The following is an 11,851-nucleotide window of genomic DNA, read 5'->3' on the forward strand; positions in this document are numbered from 1 at the left end:
AGATTCACAACAGAACTAAGCATGAGTACCAGCCAAGGCCCCTTTCAATTTTTTTCTGGGTCCCTCCGGGGTAGTTCAGGGTGTGGTTTTGCCCAGCAAGGAACTTCTTACAGACCTTCAGGTGCAGAGGGTGCCAGCAGCACACACACCTCCTTCTCCTCTGCCAGACCCCTCTGGCTGGCTACTGGAGGAGGGGCACCCTGGGGAGGCTTCGGCGAGCACCCTGGGGAAAGCATCTTCCTGGGTGGGAATGAGAAACAGACTATGCAAAACCTGAACGACCGTTTGGCTGCCTACCTGGACAAGGTCCGCTCCTTGGAAGCAGCTAACGCTCAGCTGGAAAGCTGCATCCTAGAGTGGCACAGGACAAAGTCTCATGGCAAGAGGCACGACTTCAACCAATACGAGCAAAACGTCACTGACATGCAAAGACAGGTAAGGCAGAGCCGCGAGTGACTGTGGCGTTGTACGCGCTTCGAGGGAATCCGGGGGCTCATTTATGCTGATGGCTTTCGTTTAAAGAAAGTTAAATAAAACCTTCTTCAGTGTTAGGGATACTAATGAAAGCGGTTACAGGACCCGGGCAGAAACATTCTTTGTGTTCCCAAGGTAGGGGTAGAAGGGATGGGGTGGAAGAAGGGCAGGCTGGGAGGAGACACGGGGGATTCCGCAAGGACTGCAGAGGGATTTGTGTGCTGCCAAGTGTTCGCTTCTGTGCACGAAACTGTGGTTGGAGTAACTGGGTCTGGCAGAATTTGGTCTTTTTGAAGCGAATTGCAAAGCAGGCAAAGTGCAGAGACTGCCCTCTCCCGCGCACGCCGTCTTCAGACAGACGGTTGCGTTTCATTTCTTTGATTCCTGTGGCAGCAGTCAATGAAACTGCAGGAGGTTTGGGTCCAGCGAGCTTATGTAATCAGATGGAAAAATACTTCATTGTAATTAAGAAAATAGCAGTGACAAATTCCTTGTGGATGTTTTCACTATAATTAAAAGGAGAATTTCTGGTTCCTGCCAGTAGTTAATATTAACGTTCAACAGTAACTCTTTTCAATCTCCCAAACTCACGTGTCTTCAGATTTATGCATAATATTAATCTGCATTCATAATGAACATACTTAGCACTGTAACCATCTGTGTGACTAATCACTGTAATTAACTTTACATAGCCATATGAGGCAAAACCCAAAGCTATTCCAAATGCAATGTTGTCATTTTCCCTCCGCTTTTTATAATACGGTTAATGCCGTTCTCAAGACTCTGAGGAATTTTTTTTTTCAAAAGGGCTTGGAAATGGTATTACCCGGCATCTCTGCTGACTGAGACCAGGGACTTAATCAAACTCCCTGCTCCCTGTCGAATGCGTTGCCTCCAGGCAGAAGATGAGGCGCTCTGACCACAGACAATGTGTGAGGAGAGCCAGAACTGTCAGCACCTATTTCTGCTTTAAGGATACAGAAAGGTCACCCTTCTCCAGACCTATCGCTTCAGCACTTTTTCTTTTTTTTTTTTTTTTTCTGCTGATCCAGATATAAAAACTTGCTCATCAAGAACATAAACGTGTTCACGCTGACTTGGAATTAATAAATCAGAAAGATTTAGGAAGACAATGAGACTAGAAACACGCTGCTTGGGCTACAGCCCTCACTTTTGAGTAGGTTGTACCCAAAATACTTATTTCTCACACTCACCACTTAACCAGCCGTCGCTGGCTACGGGCACCTGTTAGAGTAGTGGCCATCCCAGCCAGTACCGACCGCACGCGGTGCTCACGCTGGGGAGGAAGGGCTATGAAAGGATCACGGACGGGAGACGTTCAGAGATTTAACCCTGAATTTTTACTTTCTCTGTAAATTATTGCAATTAGCGCTATGACTGTCAGGAAAACGAGTGAAAATACATAGCATCTAATCATTAACCATAATTAAATTAATTAACCATGAATTAAAGAGGTGAAACTAATTTAGCACCTAAAATGAAATTTAGATAAAATTTAGGATCCTATATCCAGTAACCCAGAAAGTCTATGGTATACTGGCTGTCTGAACTTGGAGGCATATAATCATTGGGGGGGCCTCCATTTTGGACCACACTCTTCCCCGGATGCCGAACTTCCGGATGAACCTGCCAGATGGAGCAACAGGTCGCCTTGCTCCAGCCTGACTCCATTCTAACCCAGACATGGAGTGAACCAGTGCCACTTCTTCAGGTAAAGGTCTTCTTCAAACATCCTGTGCCCCTAAACAAACCGATTTACAGCGCAGTCAGGGAGGCAGGATCAAGGCTGTTGGGCAAAGGACACGAGACATGCTGAGGAAGAAAGTGCAAGAAGCCTTCCGGAGAAAAAAAAAAATCTGGTTTGAGAAGGCATCCGAGTGTATTTCATATAGAATAATGTGTGAGCTCTTAATTAAGTTATCGAGGTTTGCAGAGTGATATTAGTGATGCTCCCATATTGCTGATGGATGCAGTGGGGAACTCTGTAAAATGAAACAGATAAACGTCCACGTTTGAAGCGCTCTAACTGCGCTCAGCATCGTACAGCAGTCGGCGAAGCGCCGACAACTGTTCGGATGGCACAGAGTCATAAAGCGCTTATGTAAATGATTATGCCACAAAGTCGAGGAACGCTCACGTTGCTTTCTCACCGCCTTATTACCGTCCGTAGCAAAATTTACCATCCCCTAAGGATGGACTCAAGAATTGCCTCTTCAACAACAAACTCCAGGCAGCGGCACACTTGGGGTATCGCCATATTTCTTCAGCTGGCCTCAATCGTGTCCCAGGGCGGTATCCCAGGGGCGCTGCTAATTGCTCAAGAACGCACGGATTAGTTAAAACATTCCGCAGGTGCTTTCTTTTTATTGTGAGAGATAAACTTCTGACACTTCAGGACAATTTTTGTCATTTCCTCGTTTCCTTGTGATTCATTCAGGGGTGGGAAGATTTCCTTCAAGGTGCCGAGAGCTCTGGAAATGGCTGATGATTTCCGTGCTGCCATAACGTGCCTCGTTCACTCTCTGGGTGTTGAGTTGAAAGCAGCTCTTGGAACCGCAACCGCGCTGCCCTCTCCTCTCTGTTAGGAAAGGACACGATGTCCCACAGTCATTAGGTCCTGATAATCGTGTACCAGTTCCTGCGAGAATCCTTTCAGATTTTGAACGGGATATTGAGCTTTTTCATTATTTCAGCTCTATAGTCCAAATCTATTTCACGTTAACAGGGACTTACAAGTCCTCCCGGTGCGTGCCTAGTGCACTGAACGGATGATGTGGTGCACTTTCCCCTGCACCTTTTAGGGCAATTTTCAACATCCCGAAACAAAATCAGAAACACGAAGTACTGACTCCATGCTGCTACAGTTATAGGTGGGTACCTGAACGGACCACGCCAACCAGGTGCCAGTGATATTCCCAAAATGACAATCCATGCGACCCCAGCCCGAGGCACGTGGTGGACTTGCGGGGTCCTGCTCATGGGCTGCTGCTGCCACCACCGCTGTGCCTCTGCATCACACCACCGACTCAGCAAGGTGTTTATGCACATGCCTACTTTTTAGCGTGTGTGTGATTAATTCCGGTGTTCCGATTGTACTCAGACACGGCTTAATGGTTCTTACTGAAATTTGCCCTAGAGATGACCAAGGCTGCTTTTCCAGCAATGCTAAATAGAATCAAAATCCGTTCACAAAAAAAAAAAAAAAAAAAAAAAAATGTTATTCTGTAATATACCATGAAATTTGTGTAATATATTCGTATCCTCTACCTGGCCAGGAATCAGATGACTCCTCCTGATTCATATCCAGAAAAGTAAGACAAAAAGAAAAGTAAGATTATGGTCAAAAACTGCAGAAACATCTAAGTGAAGCAGGAAACTAAGGGGGGTTTTTTTGGGTTTGTTTTTTTTTTTTTCCATGTACTCTCCTTAACATGGGAATGCTTCTCTTTAGATGCTTTCTGCAAGCAGCAGGGAGTCCAAAGCAGCACAGGTCATTGACCATCACCATGTGGCAACACTGAATCTCCTGTTGGATTCTCTGTTTTCCAGATTGAGGATGGCAAGATCACCAATGCCAGTATCCTCTTGCAAATTGATAACGCTAACATGGCATCCGAAGACTTCAGGCTCAAGTAAGCTCTTCTTTGGTTTTCTGATTAAGTTTGAAAGAGGATTAAGCAAAATATTTATTTTTCTTGATAATCCAATATGAAACTGATTTTACTGAGGTTGTCTGGTGATACTGGATAAATAAAACCAATGTAGAACAGAAAAAAAAAAAAAAAAAAAAAAAAAAAAAAAAAAAAAGAAAAAAGAAAAAGCCAGAAAGGATAAAAAGGATGTAAAACCCACAAACGATTGCTGAGGAATCTTGAGTCACCCTGTTTATGATACTTAGTTCAGGTCCTGAAGAGCAGGTTTTGAGGCAGACACTTGATGTGACAAAAGGCACTTAGAAGTGTCATCTGGAAAGACAAATTAACCCTTCCCTGCACTGTGCTTCCCCAGCGCGGCCCAAATCTATTTCCCGTACCTACCACCTCCTCCGACCAGCTCTGCAGGATATACCCGTCCTTCCGTATCTTCTGCTTTGGAGCCTCATCAGTTCTACCGCAGTAAATGGGCCAGAGCTTCCTCGGCCACCAGCACACAGTTTGATTTTTCAGTAGATTGGTGAAAGACAGTTCTCAGACCAACTAGAAAAGCCAAAACATTCGAACAGAAAACTTGCGGGCAGATCTCTGCGAAGGAGAGGAGTTTACATTTCCGTAACATGGACTTCTCAGAAATCATGGAGATTTGTCTTATTTTCAACAGATGATGATCAGCTGTTAAAAAAATATCTCAGCTTTTTTGGTAATATTTTAACAAGCTTAAAGGCTCTAAACACTGGAGGCCTCATGTAGCCTTGCCTTCCCTTCTTTGTCATTCCGTAGTGTCGTAAAGAGGAAACAGTGGAACTACTTTGAGAGGCCGGAATCGCAGCATGAGTCTGACGGATCGAGTGTAGGAACATCAGTATTGCCCCCAAAAATGAAGTGAAGGGAGGGAGGAGCAAAACTGGTTGGTATGCCCGAGGGAAGATAGGGCAGTGTCTACCGGACTCTGGCATACTACAGACGGCAAACTGCGAGAGGGTAGAGAGGAATGGTAGTAACTGGCTTCCATGACATTTTTCCGATTTTCTGAGGTACCGAAAAGTTCTAGTCTTGGAAAAACTACAGAAAGCGTTCACTGTTGATACTGTTTTCACATCTTTATTGGCAGATTGTTGAGAATCATGTTCTCAAAAGTTTTCACAACCTGGTGAATGTTAAAATGCAAAAAGGAATATGAAAGCAAGAGCAATTATTATTTCACACCACATAGGAGGAGTTGTGAGGAAGAAAGAAAACCAATAATGAAACCCATCTTATTTTTAAGGCTATTCCAGAATATCCAAAGAATATTTTAGAAATAGAATTTGTTTCCTTGGGTTTTTTTTGTTCTCTCGAGCTCCCTACATAGAGGACTTGAGCAAGTCTACTTCTCTTTGACACTGCTAACACAAGAGGCTAGAGGCAGTCTGTTCTCAACACACATGCTTTATCTTCTTTTTCCCCATAAAGGTACGAAGCAGAGAAGTCTCGCAGGCAGGGAGTGCAGCTTGATGTTGAGAACCTGCGTAAGGAGCTCGACGGCCTGACCATTGTCACAACAGATTTGGAAATGGAAATTGAAGGCTTGAGAGAAGAGCACATCCTCAGGAGGAAAGACCACGAGGAGGTAGAAAAAGTTCCACTTGGTAAAATCCTATCACGCAGATCTTTGCTACCGTGTCATTAACTCTGAGTAAGATCCACAATCTATAAATGGGATTGATGATTCAGAACATAATCATGTTTCTAAAGAAGACAGCCAGAGTCGGATGAGGCACAAAATGTGTACTGCTTCACCAGTTAAATTGGGATTTCAGAACGGATAAAAGTTGCTGTAGTTTCTCCCACTCTTTTCTAGCCGTCTACCCATCTGTCACCCATAGCTAATAACAACTTCCACATTCGACAGAAATGTTCACAGAAATACTTAGATATAAATACATAGAGATTTCAAGTCAATTGGAAACATTATCGCTTGCTGCTGAGTTTTAATCATGACAGACTCTTCCCCCAACTCTGGATATATCATTCCACAGAGCCGCAGAGGCACGGAGTGGCTGAGTTCAGAGGGGACCTCTTGAGGTCATCTTGCCCACTCACCACCTCAAGCAGGGTCACCGAGAGCAGGCTGACCCGAACTAAACAGACCTTGAATTCCTGAAGGATCAAAATTAAAAAGAACGGTTGGTGAAGTCGAGTAAAATTACTTATTGCAAAATCCCAAGTGCAATAATTAGATAATAACCGTGAAAAAAACTGCTTCTCTGAATTCTCCCAGAGCTATCCCACAGAGGTCTCTGCTATTCCCACATATATAACGCCCCTGCTTGGCAAAATGCTCTTTTCATTTTGCTTGATCTGATATTGTTTTCAGTTATTAACCTAACGCAGAACAAACATCCTACTCAGTTTCTGCGGATTATTAAAGTGGAGAACAGAAACAAAAGGGTTACAGAGCAGGAGGTGAAGCTGATCCCCTTATAGCCAAGGAAACTCCTGAACAGCCACGGTAAAAGAGTTCTTGGAAGCAGGGCGGCCAACAGAGACCTCAGTGCGTCCAGTTGATCTGCATTTTGGAGGCCGTGATGTCATACCCTGAAATGCGACTTTACCTGGGCGCTTTTGAAAATGGTACCTAGCACAGAAGGTTGTGCTACACCGAAAGGAATGTTACCGTACCTGCTTGACTTGTCCCGTAATTATGTTGTTTACACAGTAATTATATGCTTTAATCCAATTATTCCTTTAACAATTACACAGAACTTTTACATTACTCTCCTGTAAACTTAGTTATAGTTCCATAAATATTAACATACAGGGTAAGAAAGATGAAATTACTGTTAGATTTTCATCGAAGGTGTCCTGGTTTCGGCTGGGATAGAGCTTTTTTTTTTTTTTTCTTCTTAGTTCCTAATAGATAATAAATTAAAAAAATGCCAGTGCTTCTTCATTAAGTATGTATCTTCCAGAAACATTATATGAAAAGATCTTCTCACCTGTTTTTTGTTGAGTTCTCTAGCACAGTCCTGCCACGGAATCTGATATAAGTCACTGGTTTAAGTCACGTCACGCTATCGTCCATGTATAAATTTCCCAAACAGTGTTAACTGACTATATGTAACAATTAACCTATCATAACACACACACACAAAAATAAAATAAAATTGGATATTGTGAGAGGATGAGACTGAAGAAGACAAGACAGGAGTGAAAACTTTTCACTTTCACAAACAAGTTTGCTTGTTTCCTCCGCTAATGCATGAATAGGATATGGAAGCAAATCGCTCGTCACAGGACTTCAAGGTCAACGTAAAAGTAAACGCAGCGCCTCCTGAAGACTTAGCCAAGATTCTAGCAGAAATAAGGGAAGATTATGAAGCCATAATTGAAAAGAATCGTCAAAGCCTGGACAGCTGGTACAAAGAACAGGTAACGGCGCTTTTCTGCTCAGTTCAAAGACCCCTGGGGCCGCCCGTGACTGGGTCAATAAACTTCTCTCTTGCTTCTGCCCCACAGAGCGCAGCGACATCTCTGGCAGCGAGCCCTAACCCAGAACAGATACAGCGCAACGAGAACGAGATCAAGGATCTAACCCGAACGTTACAGTCTCTGGACATAGAGCTGCAGGCACAGATGAGTAAGGTATCTGCTGCAGACATCTCTGACTGGTCACTGTTACTTCATGTAATGTTGTGGACGGATTCTTGAGTCCATAGCCTAGCATGAGTTTATTGTCGTTATTAAGTATCGGTGAAATTGGAATTCGGACTCTGCTTGACTCTTTTGCCAGAATATGCAAAATAGACTCAGCAGCCATCACCGAGAAAAATTTATGTCTCCCCTTAGAACAAAAAATGGGGACGAGAAGAGATGGGATGGACAGCTGACTCCATGACCTAGAAAGAAAAAAATGTCCAAGAAGACAGATAGTAATACAAGTGTTGTATTTACAACCCCTATTAAAATGCATGAAATATACAAACTGTGAAAAAATGTTGGTGGGGAATCTCCAAAAATATTACTGAGCTCTTGTACAGGTTAAAGCTCACAAGCCCAGGATCTGGAGGCTCTGGGGCAATCCTGGACAGCGAATGGCAGGACTGACAAAAGAGTCGGCAGTTACCGGAGCACAGCTTTTGAGCAGAAGGAATACGACAGGGATAAATCCCTCGGGTTTTGCCTCTTGTGGCGCACCCATGACACAGCTTTGTGATTCTGCTGCCTTCACATCAATAGTCAATGCAAATGCAGAAGTGTTTAAATTACCACAGTCTTAATTTTGCCAGCTTCTAGCTAGAGACCGAATTTGCTGGCATTTCTGCATTGTATCTACCGCCAATAATAATCATTGTCTTGTTGGTATTATCAATCAATAAGTATTGGTATTATCTGTTCTGCCAGAAACACATGCTGGAGGACACCTTGGCTGACACTCGGAATTACTATGCTGTTGCGCTTCGAAACATGCAGCAGATAATCTCCAAATGTGAGGAAGAGCTAAGCCAGGTTCGGCATGACATCAAGCAGCAAAACAACCAATACAAGGTTCTTCTTGGGATCAAAACCCGCCTGGAGAAGGAAATTTCCACTTACCGCCTGCTGCTGGAAGGGAATGTTGACGGGTAAGGCAAAGCCGCCCTGACTGGAATAGATGAGAAGAGAGTTCTCATATTCGGGTTATTTACTTGTTTGTTTGTTTATGCTTAATCAAAGCCTGCGAGTCCCACGCTACATCAAGGGTTGGTATTTTAATATGATGGATCGTAATAAAAAGGTTGAGCCACTTTGTATACAGAGAAACCCGTATCCATGTAATTTGGATTACCTAAATTAATATAAATTTTTATTTAAAAAAAAAAAAAATCAGCGTTCCCACAGCATGTCTATCTCAGCATAGGAAAAAATGCCAATTTCAGTAAAAGTCGCGGTCGTTTCCTATCTTCAGAAGAAGTTCTAGATCAAAAAGAAACCTGGAGACGAGTTTAGGTCTTTCCTGGCCGGGCCTGTGCAGTTCCGAACGCCAACACGCAAAGTCCGCACAGAAGCCGCTCGGCTGACGGGTTCTCTGGTTCCCCATCTCTGCCTCGGCCACAAGCTCTGCACTCAGAAACCTTCGGGCCCCTAGCCTTTACTCTCTCATCTTACCCACCAAGTATGTCGTACGCGTACAAAATCAGAAAGCGGAGCGGCCCTTGTAACTGCAGATCTCCGGGAGGCAGGACAGCGTGGCGCCGGGAGCGGGGCTCTTTGTCAGTCAAAGCGGGATCCTTGGGGCAGCTCCGCGCACCGGGGAAGCAAAGCCACTGCCCGCAGGAGCAGCACCAGCGAGTGCACACACAAGGGTTTCAGACGAGCCTGTCTGTACCTAGGACTACTGAAGAGGAAAAATTCTCATGGTATAAAAGCATCCTTTTTTTTTAAATTTTATTTTTATTTTTATTTTACCTCTTTTCATAGTGGTATGAGGTCTCTTTAGAATCAGGAAGAAGAAGGGGATTAATAACTTCTTGAAATAAATATAATAATTTTTTTTCTCTGTGTTATTACCTTTACAGGATAGCAAGAAAATCTGAATCAAAAGCTAAAGGTAAAAAACCCCTTATTTTGTTCTCTACAGCGACAATTACTGTCATTTCCAATCCAATTTTACTCAGAACGGTTTTAATCTCAGAGGAATGAGCTACGAAGGGTTTGCATGGCAGTTAATTCTCATGTAGGCCAGACTTGAGAACAATTTCATTGATTCCCCAGGCTTGGGACGGGCAGCACTTCAGAGCACATTCTGCCGCGTCTGCCCACTCCCGGACTCTCTTCAGGCTGACCTCTGCTAGTCGAGCACGCTGCCCAAAGCTCACGCTGCAGCCTAAAGCTTTCGTGGTGTACGAGGAGGCATTTGGTGACTAAAACAGTGTTAGGGCTTGAGAACAAACAGAAAATCTGCATGTCTGGAAACTCAGATTCTGGCATGAACATGACCTAGAGACTCCGCTCTGAAGTCAGATTTGCATTGGCTGGGATGGAGCTGGGTTATTCAGTCGCCCTGACCTGGACGAGACTCCGGGTGACGTTCTGGCAGCGCGTTTCACAAAGAGCAGTACTAAGTATTGACTTAAAGGGAAACGTGTGAGGGTAAAATCAGTGGAGGAGGCAACTGGTAAATTGCTGTAAGTGAAGCTTTCCCTGCATCATCTTGTCTCAGCATTGCTCCTTGTGTAATTAACCTTTCTTTCCCTTTCAGAACACACTGGGCTGACCAGTCGAAAGATCAAAGCAATCGTCCACGACAGCGTGAACGGGCAGGTGGTGTCCTCCACCATCAACGAGATCCATCGGCAAGCGTGAAGGAAAAAGTTCCGCTGCCTGTTGGCTCTCCGAGCAGGCTACGCTCGGCCAACCCTTCTGTGCAACTACGTGCTGCACGTTGGTCTCCCCGTGTGTAAAAGAGGGATGCTATAGTGAACTCTCTCCTAAAATGATTTGCAGCCTAACAATGAAAAGTGCCATACAGAGCTAGGTCTAGCCGATATTGTTAGTTTAAAGAGGTTTTAGTCACCAAAACGTCGAAGAAAAGCTATTTGATGAAAATGATTGGCTGAGCTGGTAATATATGTCTTACGTACATCTCACTGGGGCACCAATCTCCATCGGTGATTCATTTACTGCTCTGCAAATTAACTGTAATTTAAAGCGAATAATCTCTCAGCTGTTCTCCTGGTCTTATGTCTCTCATCATATACCTCACTGCAGCCAATAAATTCTTTTACATTCGTCGTTCTGGTTGTTGGATTTTCCAGTTTTGCTTTTTCTCACGTATGCACGGGCCCAAAGGGGGGGTGTTACTAACACAGGTCATGACTGCAAAAGCCTCATTGTTTCAGGAGGTATAAAACTGGACGGACACAAAACAAGAAGAAAAGGGGTGCCACAACTTAGAGGGGACATTTACATAAGCAAAGCTACTAGACTTCCCTATGTGCAACTTCCCGATGTCACCGTTTAAAACAGCGTTATTAGTAGGAGTGTTGTAAAGTATGCTTTACTAAAATAGTCACTCTAGAAACATTTCTTTATTCTTCAGCTTTTTAAGCATCTTTACACTCTTCCCTTCAAAGATTAAAGTACTTTTCCAGGTACTCTCATTCCTTTTCAGTGACCCATTTAATTCAAAGAGCCATTTCAGTTTTTTGCTTTCATATAAATGCTCCCTGGGTTTGTTGATGGGTTCTGCGGTCCGGATAGATGGGTGGATCCAAAGTATACTGACGTAAGGGGAGAGGCCCAAGCTCTTCAGCCAAATCCAAGCTCTGTCCCCTTTCTCACACCCACCCAACCCCCAACTCAGCAGGAGACCCTAACAGCGATAGGAGAATTTCCAGTGACATGCAAAGCTAAAAACGGAGCAAGAAACAGAGAAATGTTGGCACTGTTCAAATGAGGAAGACTGTAGAGCAGAAAAAGAGAGACAAAAATGGAGCATAATGAGTGTCTGTACAGATTTGCATTCCAAAGTCAACATCTGCATGTGAAACACCACGTTCGGGGCAGTCTGGCATTCATGAGCAAAGTTGTCACTGTGCCCTCTCCTACCTACTCATAAGGGACTTTCATAAAGGATTCCTGTTACTCGCTTTGCTTTGTAAACGAGGCTTGCAAAGGAAAGCCAGCATTTCAAAGAAAACGCAGATTTAAAATAAACAGAGTCCATCTCCAGGATACAA

The 11,851-nt window shown here is 43.9% G+C and overlaps 1 protein-coding gene across 1 annotated transcript; it reads left to right on the forward strand.

Annotated features, from left to right (window-relative positions):
- Nucleotides 1-10,876, forward strand: KRT23 (keratin 23). Its single transcript, XM_026864571.1, has 8 exons — nucleotides 1-435; nucleotides 4,045-4,127; nucleotides 5,604-5,760; nucleotides 7,401-7,562; nucleotides 7,650-7,775; nucleotides 8,535-8,755; nucleotides 9,689-9,720; nucleotides 10,372-10,876. Exons 1-8 carry the CDS (start codon nucleotides 22-24, stop codon nucleotides 10,473-10,475), a joined length of 1,299 nt encoding a protein of 432 aa, XP_026720372.1. The 5' UTR covers nucleotides 1-21; the 3' UTR covers nucleotides 10,476-10,876.
- The last annotated feature ends 975 nt before the right edge of the window (nucleotides 10,877-11,851 follow it).

Source organism: Athene cunicularia (genome assembly GCF_003259725.1).
Source record: "Athene cunicularia isolate RWA chromosome 27 unlocalized genomic scaffold, athCun1 chr27_part1, whole genome shotgun sequence".
Lineage (NCBI taxonomy): Eukaryota > Metazoa > Chordata > Aves > Strigiformes > Strigidae > Athene > Athene cunicularia.